The sequence below is a fragment of the Orussus abietinus genome, unplaced genomic scaffold, assembly GCF_000612105.2.
Source record: "Orussus abietinus isolate OABI.00-Male unplaced genomic scaffold, Oabi_2.0 scaffold222, whole genome shotgun sequence".
NCBI classification, from domain to species: Eukaryota; Metazoa; Arthropoda; class Insecta; order Hymenoptera; family Orussidae; genus Orussus; species Orussus abietinus.
The window spans coordinates 116,489-136,079 of NW_019394365.1; the positions used below are offsets into that span (position 1 = coordinate 116,489).

The 19,591-nt window shown below is 50.1% G+C and overlaps 3 protein-coding genes across 6 annotated transcripts in view; 1 reads left to right on the forward strand and 2 right to left on the reverse strand.

Annotated features, from left to right (window-relative positions):
- The window catches only part of LOC105695394 (transcription factor Sp8), a 33,057-nt gene extending 21,483 nt beyond the window's left edge, over nucleotides 1-11,574 (forward strand). Inside the window, exon 2 of the mRNA XM_023432039.1 lies at nucleotides 8,224-11,574. Coding sequence (XP_023287807.1) covers nucleotides 8,224-9,564 — 1,341 coding nt within the window. The 3' untranslated portion in view covers nucleotides 9,565-11,574. The remainder of the gene's footprint in view (nucleotides 1-8,223) is intronic.
- A 1,297-nt stretch (nucleotides 11,575-12,871) lies between these two features.
- On the reverse strand, nucleotides 12,872-15,267 carry LOC105695342 (fatty acyl-CoA reductase wat). Its single transcript, XM_012416837.2, has 5 exons — nucleotides 14,871-15,267; nucleotides 14,229-14,745; nucleotides 13,921-14,110; nucleotides 13,496-13,741; nucleotides 12,872-13,329 (listed from the first exon to the last, which is right to left on the reverse strand). The coding sequence occupies exons 1-5, from the start codon at nucleotides 15,117-15,119 to the stop codon at nucleotides 12,975-12,977; spliced, it is 1,557 nt and encodes a 518-aa protein (XP_012272260.1). The 5' UTR covers nucleotides 15,120-15,267; the 3' UTR covers nucleotides 12,872-12,974.
- A 307-nt stretch (nucleotides 15,268-15,574) lies between these two features.
- On the reverse strand, nucleotides 15,575-19,287 carry LOC105695341 (zinc finger protein 93). Of its 4 annotated transcripts, none has more exons than XM_012416835.1 (5): nucleotides 18,706-19,287; nucleotides 18,230-18,587; nucleotides 17,097-18,148; nucleotides 16,761-16,986; nucleotides 15,575-16,618 (listed from the first exon to the last, which is right to left on the reverse strand). In XM_012416835.1, exons 2-5 carry the CDS (start codon nucleotides 18,545-18,547, stop codon nucleotides 15,782-15,784), a joined length of 2,433 nt encoding a protein of 810 aa, XP_012272258.1. In that variant the 5' UTR covers nucleotides 18,548-18,587; nucleotides 18,706-19,287; the 3' UTR covers nucleotides 15,575-15,781. The 4 variants fall into 4 exon arrangements, with proteins under 4 accessions (XP_012272258.1, XP_023287805.1, XP_012272259.1 ...); XM_023432037.1 differs by having other exon boundaries at nucleotides 18,687-19,287; XM_012416836.1 differs by having other exon boundaries at nucleotides 18,683-19,287.
- Nucleotides 19,288-19,591: the final 304 nt, after the last annotated feature.

Here is a 19,591-nt window from a genome sequence, read left to right on the forward strand (position 1 = left end):
TCACCGATCGGGGGGTCTATTGAAGTCAGGGAGACCTATTTGATTTTTAATACACTTTTATCAGGGTTTCTTGGAAGCCCAGCTCAACAAGTCTGTTGGGTGCGGAATCGTTGCTGCAAAAAACGGAGCGCGAAGCGGAGGGGGAGGCCCCCCGGACGAGGCGTCGTCCTGCAGCGACTATCGCAACATCGCGAGGCGATATATTTATCGTTATGCCTGGGTGCACCTTGCGACGCGCCCACGGCCGGCGTCGGATGCACCCATGGGCACCCATGGACACCTATGGGCACGCATACCCGTAAAACTCGTCGAACGCGCGCGGCTATGGTCTCGGGCATGTGTGTACGCATACCCGCGGATACATCTTGGAGATGCGTGCCCATGGACGAGTACCAAGACTCATGGGCACCCATGGGCACCCATGAGCACGCATACCCGTGAAACTCGTCGGATGCGCGTGTCTATAGTCGAGAGTGTGCGAACTCTTGTGAATACGTCGCGGAAATGCGTGCCCATGGACGAGAGCACCAAGGCACGGGCACCAAGACCCATGGGCACCCATGGGGACGTACACCCGTAGGTGCATCGCCGACGTGCGCTGTCCCACGGCGGCGGGCCTCCTCGTAAACTTCTGCGCCCACTCATCAGCGAACAGGTTCCACACATTGTATCTCCCCCTCTGGCCCCCCTCGCCGCTTCGCCCATCATTTTTGGGTCATACGCCGTGCAGCCCCCCTTCCCGCCCGAGGACTCGGCGCCTCCGAGACCGGCTTAAGTTTCGAACATCCCGCCCGCGGGAGAGCTCGAACTCGGGAAAAATGTCAAACACCCCGGAACGGGAGCCACCGGATTCCATTTCCCATGAATGAAGAGTTGCAAACCATGTGTCGTTGCGAGGGGTCGAATGGGCGCGGATGAGTCTGGGAGGGAGCCTTGATTCCGGCACTTGCCACCGTGGCGCGACACTCGCGGGCACCCCAGTTTCGGGTGCACCTGCACCTAACTCATTCGGGGCGTCTTCGCGCGTACATATATACCGGGGATGCGGCGCGCAAGGTCATTCGCGAGCGCGACGCCGCGGGGAGCGGACGCGGAGGTGCGCTCCCGGGAGGGGGCGAGGGGAACCCCGGTCTCTCCCACGCATTGGGGTGACCTGGCTGTCTGCCATATGGCCTCTTTTTTTTTTATCCACCCCTATTCCGGGGACGCGCTACAGGGTCGCGAGAAAGGGAAAGAGCGCGAGCAAAGGCTCGCCCTACAATCGCATCACTGTCAACGAAAGCGCAACATTTCCGTAAATGGAGAGCCGAGATGGGGGGGCGTGGGTGGGAGCGAGGGCCAAGTGCGCCGGTGGACGTGGGTGGGCCTTTGAAGTACATCCCGGTGGGTGTCCGTCTATCTCGCCCGCGCACCTACCCCCGGTCCTCGAGCCGAGATTCACGCTTCCCGATTCACTAAATCAAAGAATTACGATGCACCCTCCCGAGTCTCCAGGTCGGATCCGTTGATCGTTGTCATTGGTGTCTACCGATTATTCATGATCTCGGAACCCATTCGACGTTCATAGGTTAAGGCTACGTTATAGAGGAAAAAATTTCATTGAACCAGAGAAATAAGTATATATATATTTCTTTTGTAATAGTACCAAGGAAATATTTCGTTAACTCAAAGAATAATTATTTGACGTAAACTCGAACGAATTAAATGGCAACGCTTCTTTCTACGAATCGACAAAATATTATTAATATAATTTATATCTGATTCGATGTTGTACGGATCTTTGACGCGTTGCCACGTTTAAAGAAGCAATTTGTCTCGGTTGGATCCGATGTGGCCCGATCGGTTGTCGGTGTACCCCTAGTTTAGAATTTATTCCGAAAGTCCTCTTCCCGAGCACGAGTGTACCACTTCCCGCTCCTTGCTCCGTCGATCGATCCCGCAATTACCGGTTCCCTCGGGAGGGCGAGACGTCAGGGCCGATCCTTGCGGACGATCCGGCTGCGTATTACGCATCGCGGGTCTCCGGCGCCCCGGGCTAGGGCCACGCGGCCGGGGAGGCTCGGAGGGGTGCGGCCCCGATTCGGAACCGTCGGGGTTCAGGGGTGGCGCCCCTCGATCGCAGCCTTCCTTTATTCATCCCCTAATACGGGAACTGCGTGGGTACTGCTCGTTGTTAGGGTATATACGGGGTAGGGCGCTCGGTAATATAACCAGTGTGCGTATATTTATACATATGTGTTTATAGATGCATATGAATTGAATATATATATGTATCTATATATGTATATGTATTTATATGAGAGTACTCACGTTTCGTTGCAAAATCTGATATACCAAGAAAAAAAAAAAATTCATCGAACCAAAGAAATAATTTGTCAATTCAAAGAATTCGACTGAAATTCAAACTGTCATAGTCCCGGAGAAACGTTGCATCCAATTTATTCGAGTTTCAGCCAAATAAATATTCCCTGCTACTATTCAGAGAAACATTTCCCCGGTTCTCCGAAACTCTACTCTTTCATCAGAGGTGATATCCAATTTATTTTAATATTTACTCTTTGCGATTACCTTGATATTCCCGGATATACTCGATAGATTTATAAACGTTATTCTCTTCGTAGTATGAGATTTCAAGAGGAGGGCCTCCATTATCAGGTGCTGAAGTTCTAAATGATTCGCTGCACCCAGTTTGGAGGAAAGTCTTGTGAACATTTTGACGTTTTGTACGTGCAGAATGTGCGCTGGAAGAAACGAAAGTTGGGGGAGTTTCTAGCCGACTACGTTTATGCGAGGGACTCTTAGTACCCGTTTTTAACAAAGGGGTTGCAGTGAATGAATGGCCTTCCTCCGTCGGTCGCGTCGTCCCGTAGATGCCCTCGATAAAGCGTAACGGGGTGGCCCGACCACGTGACCGGCCACGGGCAATCCCCGTTAGCTACGTCACGCGCTCGGACCCGCGCGGGGTCGCCTAGGCGGCCTCTCGCGCCCTCTCTCTCGCGCCCGCGGTGCTCGCCTCCGTCCTTCTCTCTCGCGCCCGCATACGCCGCCTATACCCCGCGTGCACATTATGCGGGCATCATACATGCGACGACGTATACCTGCCCGTTTGGATCGCGTTTACATGCGCCGTGGACATCGGGACTCGATGCGCGGGAGATGCGAGTCGCGGATCCCGGCGTGCACCGAGGGGCGGTAATCTTATCCACGCCGGCTGATAGCGGCCTGGCTAATCTACCGCCGGCTCGCGGACTTTACTCCGACGCGCGGACGAGAGTCGAGCGTAGCGGCTCCCTCTGTTCCTACCCCTGAGGTCTGAAAGAGGGAGCGCTTCCGGAAGTATTCGCTCCCCTTCGTCGACATATAGTTTGTGAACGACCGACTGCCATTGTAAAGGTGAAATAAGAATCGAGGAGAGGTGGAGATAACCGCGAGATTCCTATCTCTTATCGAGGAAGAGAGTGGCAGCATCTTTCCCCGAGATAGCTGCTCTCTTTCTCCGTTTTTAAATACAAGGCAACGATAAGTAGTCCAGGACTGTATGTCGATGCTCCCTCGCACTTTTTTCTTATATTTTTTTTTTCGTGTTTGAGGATCTTTGTATTTCTGCTTGAAGCCCAGGGGTTTACTTTTGGGATTACAGTTTCGGAGGCTTCGGGACTCGGGGTGATTCCACTAGGTTTCGAGATATCGCGGCCTAAGGCGTTCGGGCAACACGGATAACGGTATTACTCATCCTCGTGGCGGGGCATCGCACGAGGAGAGCTCTCGGATGAGAACCACCGCGAAGTCGCCGTCTCCTGGGAGAGACCCTCGACTTCTCTCCGGAACGTCTCTCCCGGTTCTTTTTATCTCGCTCTCGCCGACTAGCGCCACTTTGCATTCACCCCGGAACCCAAGGGCGCCGGGGATATCCATCATTCTAAACGCTAAATCTACCGGGATAAGCGGAATCGCGGCAATAAACTGCCGGGGGATCGTCGCCGAGACTCTTCGCCGGGGTCCGCGGATTCGGGGACGACGAGCGTCGGGACGTCCGGAAAGCTCCGGCGTATCTCCCTCCCGGAGCCGCTACGTGACGCCGGACTCGCTGCCAAAACGGGAGACGCGTGATCCCGTCTAGGATCCCGGAGCCGAAAAACCTCGGAATCTTAACCTCGAAAGAAACCTCCCGGTACACCCGGATACCTTTCGCGAGTCGGGACCTACATCTATTCAAGAGGGATATACATCCGTATTCGAATTATCCTCCTGTAAATTAATTTAATAATATTCCCGCGAAAGTAGGAGGGAACGGGAACGCGCCGTGGCAGTATATAACCGGCGCGGACGCGGCGGGACTCGTGCTTCGTATCTCTTCCTCGTTTCGATAAACCTCACGGCGAGCGGCGTCGTCGGCATTGTCGTTATTGTCGCTCGATGTTGTAAAAATCACGGAAAGGATATACTGAAAAGTTGGCCCCGTGGGTCTTATTAATCCTCGCGGCACCGGGGCCCGAAGAGTGGCGGGCAAAGGCTGCGCCACTCGGGCCTCCGTAGTTGGCGATCTCTCCGTCGGCGGCGCTGCCTCGCGACGGCCGAGTCCCCTTTCGAAAATAACCGCACGGCCGGTTGACGTCATGCCGTCACGAGCTGCCACGAGCCGCCACGAGGAGCGACTCACACAGTCGCGCCGGCAGCGTTAACTGACCGACCAATGCGGGGGCGCCGCTTTATCTGCGCCTCGGCTCGGCCAAGTCGGCGCGAGGACAGCGCCTCTGTTTTTTCGAGCAAACGGCGCGGTCCTCTCCGCTTCCCGAGCCCCGATTCGCAGGTTTGCTCGGAGATCGACTACGAGTCGTCGAAAGATTCCCGAAAACGCGTAACGCGTTGTAACGCCACATCGGCGACCGATCGCCGTCCTCGTCGCGGCGGCGCCGCCGTCGTCACGTGGCGCGCCGCCTTCCAGCGCGCCTGCGCGGCCGGGCCTCTCCTCGCTTACGTAAGCGCGGCTCTAAATTGGACTTCGGTTACGAGGCGGCTGCGCGGTCGAATCGAAAATCGGGTCCTTAACCTCCGGTGCTGCCCGCGCATCCTCGGATCGCCGCGTATCGGCGCGGTGACGCGCCGAATGGCGCCGAACCTCGCTCGCGGAAACTTTGCCGATGACACCGAACTCCCGCTTCTATTTATAACCTCTCCTCCCCCGCCCCGACTTTTGTTTGGTAAACACTTTCCGGCTTCCCGGCGACTTTGGCGCGCCCTCGTCCGCACCCCCTTCAGGGACGACGCGTCCGGTGGGACGCCTCGTCGCGTCGAAGCCGATCGAGCCCGCCGCGGCCCGGGAACTCCCGGTCCGACGCTCCTCCGCTTTGATTTATGGCCCGCTAAAAGGCGGGCATTTTGCGTCCCGGCTAATCCGTCGTATACGTCCCCCGGGCCCTCCTCACACCCTTCGGGCTTTCCCGATTCAACAAGTGCGCCGCCACCCGCGCGCCATTATCGGCCGTAACGGGGCTTTACGATGTCGCGGCGAATGCAAATCCACGTCCCCGTCGAAATCGACGCCGGCCGCGAGACCGAGCGTCGCCCGTTTTCGCCCGCGATCTGTGACGGGCCCTACCCAAGATATCTCCCTCGACCCTTCCTGGCTCTCCGAGATCGAGGAACGTTTCCTCCGAGACCGCTGAATTTTTCTTCGATTGTTTATAATCGACGCGTTCGTTTTCCAGGAGTTTCGGAAATCCCGTGGATAAATTTTTTTTCACCAATATGGAACGGGTGTTCAACTGTCCACGGTTGAGCTCGTCGTTATTGAGATCATTCGTGACGAGATCGAGGGATATTTTCCTTTACGTTAATGGTTATTCATGATCAACCGGTTAATTTTCTAGTACCTTGGAAAATCGTTTGGAAATGGGATTTTAAGATTGTCTTTATTTTCTACGTGGAATGGAGTTTTAACTGCCGAGGGCTCGCCTCGTTGTTTCCGAGATAATTTTTCCCGGATTGGTAGCCGCGAGGTCGGTCGACCCTGTTGGAAAAGGAGACTACGAGTGAGTCGTATTCCAAGTAGGACGCGGAACGGATATGCGTGTCGCAAGAGACCGCGTAGCGATTGGCCAATGGTCGGATCTCTTCGGGAATCTCGCCCCGTTTGGCGCTCCTTGGGGAGTGATTCCTCCTCCGGGAATCTCGCATTTCTTCAAGCTCACCTGCGAACGGACTCGGAGATTCCCCGCGACTTTTCGATCTCGCCTCTTTGTTTTAAACCCACGAGACCGTGACCGGCATAACCTAGAATTTGGGGGCGGCTCTTTTGGCACGGTTTTCCGAAATGCCCTCCTCGTCCGGCGATATTAATCGTGACTACTTGTTCGAAATTAAATCATTAAAAATTGACGTCGACGTTACGAACAAAGGATAACCTCTTGCCTTGGGGCTTAGTATGACGTTTTTCATGGCGCTTCGAAACCCAAGCGGTCGGTCATGGAAGTCGCGCCACTCCGTTCTCTCGTACACGCTTTTTCTCTCGAGGCCGCTCGGCGTTCGCGGGCCTTCTTCTGCCGCGACCAACTCCCTTTTTATTATTGTAAATCAAACGTCATGTGCAGACCACGTGGTCCGGAGGTGGCGCGCGCAGGACAGGCGGCGCCATCTCGCGGTAGAGCCGCGAACTCGCTCGCCGCCAGGAGCTCTCCCCCGCGGCCAGAGGTTCTCATTCGCGGCTACCCCAGTGTACCCAAGAAAGGAGGGCGGGCAATTTCCTTACTTCACCCCTTGCGCGATCTCGACGTACGAAGAAGCGAATTCCGCAGATATCCCTTGTGCCGTATACTCTCCCCAACCCCGAGCGACAACTGAGCTTTCAAAAAGTGCCTTTATCCGCCGTGGAAGTTCGCAGATGCGCATTTTCGGATTTGTCCTGTTCGACCAGGGGTAAAAACAGTTTTATCTGGCGGATTAGGAACACGGTCATCCTCGCGTTTATCTCCGTTTGCTCTCTGGCTCGCTCCTGCTTCTCCATTTACCGTATCTTCTTTGAGTCTCTTTTATTGAGGTGAAACTTCTCATGGCACGGTAGCAAGCTCTCGCACGTTACCAAATGGACCCGCCTTGGAAAGTGAAACTCTATATTCCTTATTTTCCTTTTTTTTTCTCTCTCCAATTCATTCCTATTTATATTCATCTTCGAGTGTTAGTATTGAGACAATTAAGTGCGTTATTCTCTCATGTAATGATTAACATTGAAGGGAAATAAGACACCAAAACACAGTTATGTCTAAGTCAACCAGTACGCTTAAGGGCACTTCGTGAAATAGTAGTTAAGAACGATATCTAACGATTTTCGTTCGATCTAACGGTCGAAGAACGATCTAACTCCACCGATTCTTCTCCTATTGGCTAGGGTTCCGTCGTGGCCGCGAGTGCGGAATTTCTATGAACCGGATGGGACCGAGATTCGCGGCCCACCATGGAAACTCGGCTCGACGGCAGAAGGCCCGCATGCCGGCTGATTGAATCCACGAGGAACCCTCCCGCTCTCTCCGTCTCTCTTGGCGAACCATTGCCGCGATGACTTCTCGTGGCGGGAAGGGGATCCTGACGTCATTCCCCGCGCCACGTTCCGTCAGCGAGCCGACCCTCTGAGTCACGCCGCGCCGCCCGGTGCCTCCCGACTGCCGAGTATATTGCTGACAAGGTCTTCGGCTGTGCTATAGATATCGGCGCGTCATGGCGCGCGACGTTGGACTTCGACGAGTCGGCGGGTTTTTCATTTTTCCTTTTCCCTTTCCTTTTCCTTCTCGCGGATCGCCACGGTCTTGGCGGACTCGCGTCCCACGAACGTTTCCCGCTGCGTCGACCAACGATACGACGAAAGATGCGCCATATCGTTTTCTAACTCGTTAAGAAATTAATTCCCCGTCGTACCTTCCATTAGGACGAAATAGTACATATAATTTCATATGGAATTCGTGACTCCGCGAGCCCAATGCCGCGTTTAATTTATAATTAAAAATTAACACGTTGGTCGCCGATATTTCGGCTACCATTCACGTTTACACACAGTGTCACCCATACCTGGGTGACGCGGCGACCAACGTGTTAAAAAGTAATACCGTGGTCGGGGTGGGAGAGTAATTAGCGCCGTTGCCCGATCTCGGGATATCACGGAAAGATTATTTTTCTTAGATCAGGTTTGATATGAAATACAGGGTACAATAATCGGTTTCTCTTTTCTTGCAGAGCTGTGCAATGATGGGTCTGCAGGCCACAGCAGGAAAACGCAAGCTAGAGGGAGGCGTGGGCTGCATGGAGTTCGACATGGACACGGGCGAGAGCCCGTCAAAGTTGGGCCGAGTGGAGGGCAGCTGGTGGGCGATGGAGGACAGCTACACGCCGCCGCTGTCGCAGGCGCCCTCTTCGTACTACGACATGGAGGTGTCGTCGGGACCGTGTCTGCAAGCAGCGCCGGCGTCCGTGACGGTGACGGCGACGGGGACGCCGACGTCCTCGCAGCTGCAGCACGCGCAGCACTACTACCACCAGCGCGTCCCGGGGATCCCGGGGCTGCAGGGCAGCGCGGGGGGCACGGGGGCCACGGGTAGCGCGCCGAGCGCGACGAGCACGGGAGGTGGCAGCGGCGCCGGGGGCGGCGGCGGCGGAGGGGCCGCCGGGTCCGCGGCGAGTGCGGGAGGCGGCGGAAGCGGTGGTAGCGGCGGTGGTGGCGGCGGCGGTGGTAGCGGCGGCGGTGGTAGCGGCGGCGGTAGTGGCAGTGGCGGCGGCAGCGGCAGCGGGGCCAGCAGTGGCGGCGGCGGAGGTGGCGGCGGGGGCTACACGCAGCTGTCGAGGCCGCAGCCCCAGTGGGGCGCGCCGCACCACTACGAGCCCCCGACGATACGCCGGGAGGAGAACGGAAAGAGCTACCTGGAGCTGGGCTCGAGCTACCGGGCGAACGAGCGGTGCTGCGAGGGCTCGAGGTCGAGCTGGTGCCGCAGGGGCCGGGCGTGCTACCGACAGAGGCGACTCGCCGTCCTGAACATCTCGATGTGCAAGCTGGCCAGGTACCGGCAGTTCCCGGACCCCAGCCTGCACCGGTCCGTCCTGATCTGCAACACCCTGAGGCACCTGGAGCGCGAGATGGAGAGGGACCGCAGCCCGCCCCCGATGGAGCCCGTCCTGGTGCCGGCGCCCATGATGCAGATGCAGGCCCCCGAGCAGGGCCGCCTCACCCCGTTCCCCCTGCCTCCGACCTCCTCGGCCGAGACCGACGTGGACTCGGGCATCGGCGACAGCGACGACAGCCGGTCCATCAACTGGGGCAGCGTCCTCTCCCTCTCCAGCCAGTCGCCCCTGGACCCGCTCAACAACAACGAGCTCCTCGACGTCGACATCGGTCCCGACCTCGACCTCGACTTCATGCCCGGCTGGAAGCTGACGCCCCTCTCGGCCGACGACATCCTCCGGAGCACGGGCGCGGGCCAGCAGCCGCACCCGCACCACCCTCAGCACCCCCACGACCAGGCCGCGCCCTCGAGTAGCGCGGCGGCCGGCGGCCACGAGTCGCTCATGTGCGTCGGATCATAGCCCCCGATCCTCACCTCGTTGAGCCACCTCATCGATTTCTATCCGCTCGGGCCGAGGCCCGCGAACGGCCAGCCCGCGGCGCCCTCCTAAGGCGCGCCCGCCCTCCCCCCTCCGGGGCCGGAGAGGCCCGCGCTTCCGCCGGATCGTCGCCGATCGTCGCGGCTCGCGGGATGAACCCGCGCGTCGGCGAGGCCCCCTCCCCCTCCGCCCCGAGGTAGCCACCAGGTCACCATCAGGTCGCCTCTCGAGGGCACCTCTGAGGTTCCAACGTCCGAGCCCCCGGGCCGGTGATCGCTCGACGCAGCCCCGCGGGCCGCTCGCGGCGCGACCCATCGCTCGCCCAGCAGCCTCCCGTTGGACCTCTCCCCGGACCTCCGCCTGGACCTTCGCCCGGACCCTGGGAGCCGCTCCGAGAAGAGGACCCCCGAGTACCGGCGATCTCTGCGCACACGCCACGCGTACCCGCGCGTTACCTTACTTAGATTACCTTACGCACGGATTCACAGTATGGTGCTAGGCTACGTCTACCCTGGTGCTTCGAAGAGTCGTCTCCGAGGATGCAACCACTCGCGGGGGGCGCGTCGACGTCCCAGGACCCTCGGGAACTCGGGGAACCCGGATTCCGAGGATCGAGACCGTCGACTTTTGGCGAAACGTTCGCAAAGGAGCTGAAACCTCCTGGAGGACGTGGCTCCGGATCCGGAAGGAGTGCGTAACGCTATGACGAATTCTCTGCGTCCGGCTCTCGACCCTCGGGCGTAGCTTCCCCGAGGAAGTCTCGGCGTTTAGGAATCCCGGGGAGCGGCCGCGGCTCGGCGAAAACGGCAGGGTCGCTCGGTGCAAAAACCGCAGGCCGGCGCCGTCAATTAGCGAAATGTACCTGTAATACCTGTAATACCCCTCCCCCCGTGAATCGGCATAATTCGGACGGGGCTCCGCCACAAAGGCCATCGCCCACGGTACTGATCTCCTGTAATATACAATTAGCTTGTACGCAAACGCAATGGGTTTTGGGCGCGCGCGTCCCGGTGCAAATCCGACGAGCCGCGGCCCCGGATAGCGAGCGGCGGGCTCCGGTTGGAAATCCCAGAGAAGGTCTGCCGAACGAATCGTTTTGAGATCCGCTAGACGCGTCCTTCCGCGTCCTCACTTTCGTCTCTTTCGTCTCTTTCGCGAGGGGGAGAGAAGGCGGAGATAAAAGGCGCATGCGCGAGCGACCGCGGGAACGAGAGAAAATCGAGACGCCGTGGCGTCCTCTTCGCCTCTCTCTCATCGGCGCGAAGACGACGAGCAATATTAATTCTTATTGTCTTAGGCGCGACCAAAAGGCTGCGCGCATACGCGAGTACGTAGGGCTACGCGTCCCATGGGGTGCGTACTTACGTGCAAGCTAGGCACGCGAATCGCGTATCACGTCGCATATGCGCGCAAGTACGATGTCGCGCCATTGCCAGGTCGCGCTTCCTTTCCATAGGCGTGGACGTTCGCGAGAATGCCGGGAGCCGATCGGCCGGTTCGGGGCGGAACAAAATCAACAAAGAATTAGGGGATACAAGTAGAACGGTGAATTTCGTCCAGAATGCCCCGCCTATGGCCGATCGGCGAGCCGAGAGATACTTAAGAGATGGCCCTGGAACCGAGACGCGAGTGGCCCTTGAATGCCTAGCAATACTCATTCGTAAGTAGCGTCGCGTGCGCGTTTCGTTCTATTTCGTCCTTTTCGTTTCTTCTCTTTCGGAGCAAAAACGCAGCCCGCGCGCTACGCGGTGAGATAAGGCGGCACAAAGACGGTCGAGTGTACAAGTAATTACGACGATTACGAGCGTATGTACTTGCGACTGGGTGCGTGCACTTACCGCGAGGGCCGCTACCGGGAGTACTCGCGAGTACTCGCGCGAGTGCGCGGGGGATATTTCGGTGACCACGGAGGACCTTGTACATAGTGTATACATAGCGACTCGAGAGTACGTTTAACGGCGAGACGATGAAGATAAATAGGTATATAATGNTATATATTGGTAAGTGATACAAGGCTGCGGCGAGGACTCGTTCGACTCACGTGCCGGGGCGATCCGGGCCCCAGGGCGCTTTTCGCCCCGCGTCACCCTCTGGTGTTTCTTTTTTTTTTCTCTAGATATTTCAACGTCTCTTACACGCTTCTATGCGATAAATCGGTACCGAGAGTGCCCCTGCTCGCGGGGAACAAATCGGGAGGAGGCGGAAGGGGCGGGAGGCTGCCGAGAAAAAATCTCTTCCACGTAGACTGCCTTGATATCGGGGAGCGCTCGCGGTCCTTCCGTTCCCGCGCGCCGGGGTAACTTCTCGAAGACGGGCCGGTGCGTCCACGTGCGATTAAGTTCCTATTAAATACGTCTAACGGAGGATTAAGTTAGCAGTTGGCTGGACATTTCCGGAAGCGAGCCGCTGAACGGCCCTAGGGTTCTTCCTCGTCCTTCTGCACGGATAAGAGTCCACGCGAAGACGGTAATCGCAGATTTCGTTTCTCCTCGTGCAGAGGACTCCTCTTCGCGATCTCAACCCTCGGGTCTGGCCGACACGGCGCTCGAACGAGTCCCCACGCTCGCCGGCAACCTAGGGCAGGAAAGACACACACACTGTATATTGTAAATAGTAGCGCGGTGGGCGAAGGTAAGAAAAGAGATTGACAGAGTTAAATGAAGAAAATTGCATCGAAATCGCGAGGCGCCTTGGACGCCCGGCTCCTCGACCTCCTCGGGCTCGACCAGAGCCCCGGGGTGTCCAGGACTTCGTCCAGGCCCCTCACAGATCTTTAATAGAAACTAGAGAGGATGTTCTAAGATCCACCGGGTATATATCACCGAAAGACCATGTCGACGACCACTCCTAGTTATTCGCGACCCGCGGCCCGGCTGCGTCGAAACGCGCGCGAGTTAGCGCTCATTGACATTCGGGGGAAAAGCGGGAAAAACGGGAAACAAGTCGAAGGGGGGAGGGGCAATCGAGGGGAATCGTCGACCGTACAATCAGAAGAATATTAATATAAATATAATATTATACTCTAGTCGTAAGCGGCCCGGGTACGCGGGAGCGCGGAGGAGTGGTCGGACGGTGTTCTAGGCCGAGTCGTGTCGCGTACCATTTTACCAAAACAACGGCGGATGTGAATATGCGAAAACCGGAGAGAAATACAATATGGACAACAACAACTATCAAAAACAATAAAGAGTATTATTCTATATATAACTACGGGTTGTGTGTTTGCTCTTCTTGCACTTATTTTCTTACGAGTCTTGATCCTCTCCTTACTTGAAATGAGTAACAAGCGTTGTTGCTGTGCCTATACGTATATTGATGTTATTACAATACATTAATGTAATATGATTGATATACGTAGGATGCACGTAGTATAGAGACATTTTAGACGGAGATCAGCACAGTATGGACAATATCCCTGTGACTCTGTTTACGAGGTACAGGAAGATCAGAAAAGTCGCTGTCACGGTAAGAATATTGAAGATTCTCAATTTTTTAAATTTACTCCTGCCCGACTCTACGGTGTTCAAAGGATCCTTCAGGATGAAGAGCCTCATTCCCAGCCAGAAGGTCTCGGCGAACTCGTCCCAGTCGAGATTGCGGATGTCGCAGAAGAATAAATCGCTGTCCACGGGATTCAGGCGATTCCAAACCTTCTTTGATTTTTGACAATTAATAACCTGCTTACTGGTTAAACCCTTGGTTAAGAAGTTCAATTGTTTTCGGAACTGGAAGTATGCCTGCAGTGCCCTGAAATGGTTAATTTGCGATTTCTCATTACGTACTTCGAATGTAGATGGTACAATATTTTTTTTCAGGACAAATTATTTAAATATTTCGGAAGAGTAATATTATATTTTCACGCAGGCATATTTTCACCCAGATCGGATGCAATTATTCGAAGAGGAATAGTTACTTTGGTCTCTTTCCTTGCAGCAGTAACGCGCCGTCGATGATCAGTGCCGGTAGCAAGTGAGTCAGCATGTCCATTAAGTAGAAATAGTACACGCATGAGGTGATCGAGCAAAAGTACGCCCACACCATTTTGTCCGACGGTTTCTCATACGCTTCTACTTCTACGAGCTCTTGCATTCTATGCAGCGTTATAGGATTTACGATGGAACTCCCATAATTATAGACCACTGCTTCTCGGGCGTCTATTCTGGAAGGAGACATTTTCAGCAACGAACATCATGGAATTGTAATCAATTTTGTTACGTATGATTGTCATCTTTTCTTTTTCCCTAAAAGTTAGCCATGCACGTTATCATAATGACTAATAGTCGCATCGCCGACATTTTGGTTTCCAATTTTGTTAGGCCCTTAGGCGAAATAACTCACTGATTGATTATTACATCCCACGTAGAAGCGAGGATAGAATTGACGGTCATATCTACCGGGATGAAGTCCTTCGGCCAGCTGTTGCAATGGATTACGTGTAATAGTCCAAGAGAAGCAGCTACGAACCCCGTTACAGGTCCATTGGAATCATCGACCCAGCCTTTGATGGGTTCCCTGTACGCTGAGATCACTGGAGAAGGAAAAAACAGATACTAATCCGTACATTTTCAATGAAAGGACATGCTGGTTTCACTCTATTAATTCCGTTTCTAAGAAACGGAAAGGATATTATTTTTCTAAGAACGTACCGAGACCAGGACGATGCACTGCGCAAGGAAATGCAACTTTACGACTGTACTCTTTCACTATATTCTCCGCCAGAGCTTTCGAAAACGTATACGTGTTAAAAGATCCTCCTATGATCTGATTAACCGTTTCTTCGGTCAGTCCTCCGGGGAGGGATTCGTCCGAAGCTATGAGATCAGGAATAATGCGTAAATCGACTGGAGGATCATAAAATCGTTCCTCTACGTCGTGATTAGAATTCGAAAACGCGGAGGAGATGTAGGTAAACGCTTTCAGAGTCTTGCACTCGATAGCAAGGTCCAATAAATGTTGAGTGCCCAATACGTTGATTTTCAAGACGTTGCTTATCCTCTCGTAGAACTTAGTAGTACTGCCATTGTGAATGATGATCGTGGTCTCCTCCGTTAATTTCTTTCGATCTTTCTCGGATAATCCTATGTCTTTCTTCGCAAGATCGCCCATAATGGGTTCGACTTTCCTCGCGAAGTCTGGCACCATCTTCCTCAGAGGCTCGAAGACCTGAGAAAGAAGCTTATCAGTGTCCTTGTAAAGCTGTTGAGCATTCGGCTCTTATACAATTACATTAATTTTATTGAGAATTTAGAGTTGGAATGGATTAAAACAATATATTTACATGGACTTACCTCATCCTGAAAGAACTTGTCCAGCCTCTGTTCTACGGAGAGTTCCTCTTTAGGCCTGATCAAAACGAAAAGTTTCTTCAATTCGGTCTCTCTGAGGAGTTTCTCCGTTAGACATTTCCCAATGAATCCGGTGCACCCGGTTAGGAAAACCGTCTGCCCTGAGAAAAGTTTCTTGATTTCGCTCCCTTCCTGAGATTTTTCACTAATTATCTCGGTGTCATCGTACATTTGTTGGTAAATGCGATCCATTGTACGTTGTTCGATTTGACAGTTTGTCTTTGATCCAAATCTCGAGTTTTGTGAAAATAATAGCTAAATTATAGTCAGTAATAATTACAGAAGTGCGACACACGCGATGCTTACGACTTCGAAACGAAAATTAAGCTGGATGACTCGGGACATAGGTCTCTTATACGGTTTAATTTTCAAGTATTTTGCATATGGACTTACGAGTAGGCCATTGTCGATTCGTAATTACAATGCTGACGCATTGTAATAGGTCAATAGTGTACCGGTGGACATGAATACTTTCCCTTTATATACTGGATCACTGTCTTATCTGCAGGAAAGGAATTTATATCCACCAGTGCATATTATTTTAAAACGTGAAAAGATAGCTACATTTTTGTACGATCAGTTAAATCGTTAAAAATTGACTGTGTAGTAAATCGCTTGGTATTAAAATATGATATACAATATTAAAATCAACATTGACATTTTGCATATATTCCTTTAGTAATTAAGTCATTCATCTTTGAAAATATACAATGTTAATATACAAATAATACATATAAACATTTAAGGTTATAAATATAACAAACTTTTAGCGAATCTAATATTAAAAACGCATAATTGTATCTATATGAATCTCACGAGTCGAATGTGCCGGAACAAGGTTCGAGAAGAATGAATTATTCAGTATTATGAACAATTTCTGGTTCCGTTGAAGATTCAATAGGTATGCAGGGTAGACTTAAGGTGTATGTTTCCAACTGCTGTGACATGTCCTCAAATTCATTCATGGTAGGACCTTTTGACGATTCTGGGAAGGATTCGTGATCGTGTTTTGCCATGTGCTTTAAAATGTCCCTTTTTGTGGAAAACTTTTCGTCGCATTGCTCGCATTGTATCGATTTCGAGTGGCGAGTTTTCGTATGCTTAAGCATGTCGTTTTTTTGTGCGAAAGTTTTATTACACGTCAAGCAAGCAAATGGCTTAATACCTGTGTGAATTCGCTCATGAACACTTAGTGCACTTTTACGAGCGAAACTTTTATTGCAGTAACTGCATGCATGAGGTCGAACTTCTGAATGGATTTTCATATGTTGACTCAAATTGCTCGAGCATCTATATCGCATATTACATATTTTACAGACATATGGACGTTCTCCAGTATGGACTCTTTCGTGTATTAGACGTGCCTCTTTAGACACGTAAGATTCCCCACAATATTGACACATGTGAGGTCTTTCATTTGAGTGAATTGATTTTTTATGGTATGCCAGAGAACTTTTGCTCGCTAACTTCTTGCCACAAATGTCACATTCTATCCTTACTTTGTCCCCTGTGTGTATCCGTTCATGGTTCAATAGAGCAGCACGCTTTGAAAACACTCGTGCACACACTTCACACTGCCACACTGTTTTGTTACTAGATTTCTTCTTAATACTCTCTATGATGTCTGTTTCGGAATGTTGTTTCCTATGCAACTTTAATTCGCTCATCGAGCTGCATCGATATTCGCAAACCTGTAAACGAAAATATTCTAAATCTTTTCAAGGTATTGTTGGGAATGAAATTTTAAAGGAAAGCTGCAGGAAGGGATGAAATTTTAAATCATGTAGTTAGTTTTATGCAATTGGAATACATACGATGTTTGAAGGTACTCACACTACAAGCATAAGTGCCTTCTCTATTGTTGTGTCTCTTGAGATGAGCATTCATATTTCCTCTACGATTAAAGGTCATTCCACAAACTGGACAGGCGTACTTGTTTAGCCCGTGGGACAGCTTATGTTGCCGTAACTGTATCCTCTTATAGAAGGCCTTCCCGCATTCCTCGCATGGGTAAGGCTTGTTTCCATCATGTTGGTTCATGTGCTCCCGCAGATGAAATCTGAATGTTTAAATTATTTTAATTAAAATAGTACAAGAAAATCACATTTTCATAATGTAGTCTGTAAGAAAATATCAATTTTCACCTTACAAGGGAGTATGAAATTTTACCTAGATCGGTAGGCATTTCCACATATATCACAAACATGTCGTTTCTTTTTTGATACATCTAAATGAGTTCTCTTGTGACCTCTTAAATTATTAGAATGCTTAAAGCTTTTACCACAAAGATCACAAAGATAAGGTTTATCCAGCCTATGAGTTGCTTCATGAACATCCAAATTCGACCACTTTTGATAAGTCTTATCGCACAAGCTACATTTGAATGGTACTTGTTCTCCATGATATTCGGATATATGTATTTGCAATTCTTTTGGCACTGAAAATATTGCTTGGCAGTAACCACATCTTCTATTTGGGACATTCAGATCACTTGTCTTTAATTTGGCTTGATCATTCATATTATTGCTGGTTTGATTCCCCACTAAAGTCTCATCAATATCTAGATCCGAGTTTAATTCATGAGGAAGTTTATTGTGTACAATTATATGTTCTTGAAAGATCTCTTCATTATCAAATGTATCTTTACAGACATCGCATGTTCTTTGATTTAAGTTAAAACTTATTGTGTCTGAAATTTCGGAAATGTCTGTACAATCAACTTGCGCACATAATATTTCATTACTTTTATGAGCCAAGTTATTCTTATTTCCACACAAATCAGAATGATTTTTAAACATTCCTTCCTTTTTATTAATAAAATATGTAATTGGATTAGTTTTATCTATACGAACATCATTATTTGTTGAAAAGGCCAGTGTTGGATTATTCTTTGTATTTTTTATCTCAGTAAAAGTTTCAAACTCATTAAGAGAATTTGCATTTGTATCATCATTTGTTTCATCATTAATTATTAAGTCTTCCATATTACTCATATCGATATTGTTGGATAATTCAGAATGTTGGGATAAAACTGCTACATGTTCTAATTCAGAGATCATTAAAGATTCCGGCTTGTTATATTCTTTTATATTACAGACTTCATCATTTTTAGAAATTAATGGCACAGATTCATTATCGACCATGTCATTCCCACATTTGTTAGAATCTACTTGCATAGAGCAATGTTCTATAAGTGACTGAAATTTGTTTGCATATTCCACCTGTGACATTAAAAAATTCTATTATTATATACTAATATGTTTAATGTGACGACATGGAAAAAAGAACAGCAATTTACTTACCGTTTCATGAATATTCAAGAGTTTTCGAATATTAATGTCGGTTCGTACACAAGCAGTGACCAATGAGTGTGTCATCTCTAATTTTGTACGACAATTTAAGCAGATTCTTAAGGGCATTATATCTTTAGAGTCAACGGTAATTGGCATATGCATTGATATTTTGTCCTGCAGTTTAAATTCAATACCCTTGGCACTAAATATTTCAATTCCATTCACAGCTACATTTCCACATAAACGACATAGATTTGATAGTTTAATTGAAATGGAATGGAACTCCGATTCAGTATTTGGATCTGTTTGATTTTTTTCACACATCATGTCTTCAGGATTGAATGTAAAGATTGTAAACCATATCTCGCTAAAATGATTCATACATTGTAAAACTGTGATTAGTGACCTTTAGTTGTCATGTTCTTTCGTTAGATTATTATAATTAAAGTCATTTACATTTACCCACTTGCTAACTGAGGCCTCACCTCTTCTTTAAGTTTTAAATATAAATTCTGATTTGACCATTACAAGCTGTAAGAAATTCCGGATTTTGGTGCATTGTCACTATGAAAAAGTTTACGTGACATCAAACAGCATTTATTTATTAGATCTTGAGATTAATAATACTTTCTCCTGTATGTTAAATAAAATGCTCATTTATGAGCGTTACAAGTTATACTCTAATAGTACGTACACGAGTGAATGGCGATTGAAACGTATGTACACCATTAACGTTTCAATATTTATAGAAAGTTACAAAAAATGACAAGCAGCCACCGCTTGAAATCAGTTCCAAACAATTTTATTCAGTGCTGCCACCGTCGCGATTCAGAGAGTAGGAGAAATCATAAAAAAGGGAATAAATTCACTGTCAGCGGAGTAGAAATTACCGTTACCGCCGCTATAGTGAAAATGGCCGAACTAAAATCTAATATTATGGATACGGCGGGTTATTTGAAAAGTTTTTCTCATTCTTGAATTTTCAGTCATTAGATGGGTTTAACCGATGAATGCAAACGTAACTAGAAATGTATTTCCATCCATCTTTGGTATTTCTATTCAGTGAGAATTAGACAGATTTCTTTATAGTAAAATAATTAAATTCATTGTCTTAAAGTCAGTTATATATACGCTCAAAAATGTATTTGGCTCGAAACTCTGCCGAATTTCTTGATATACATAATATTTCAGGAATACAACGGAGTAGAAAGCATAGAAGTGGAGTAGAGTAGAAAAATCACATTAATAGTAGTAAACTACTCCGATCGGAGCAGCAGTGGCAACCCTGATTTTACCGATTAAGGTAAAAATCTAGGGATTTCACCATTGAAGTTAACAAAATTTTTGGTCCGAATATTGGTCCCATTGATA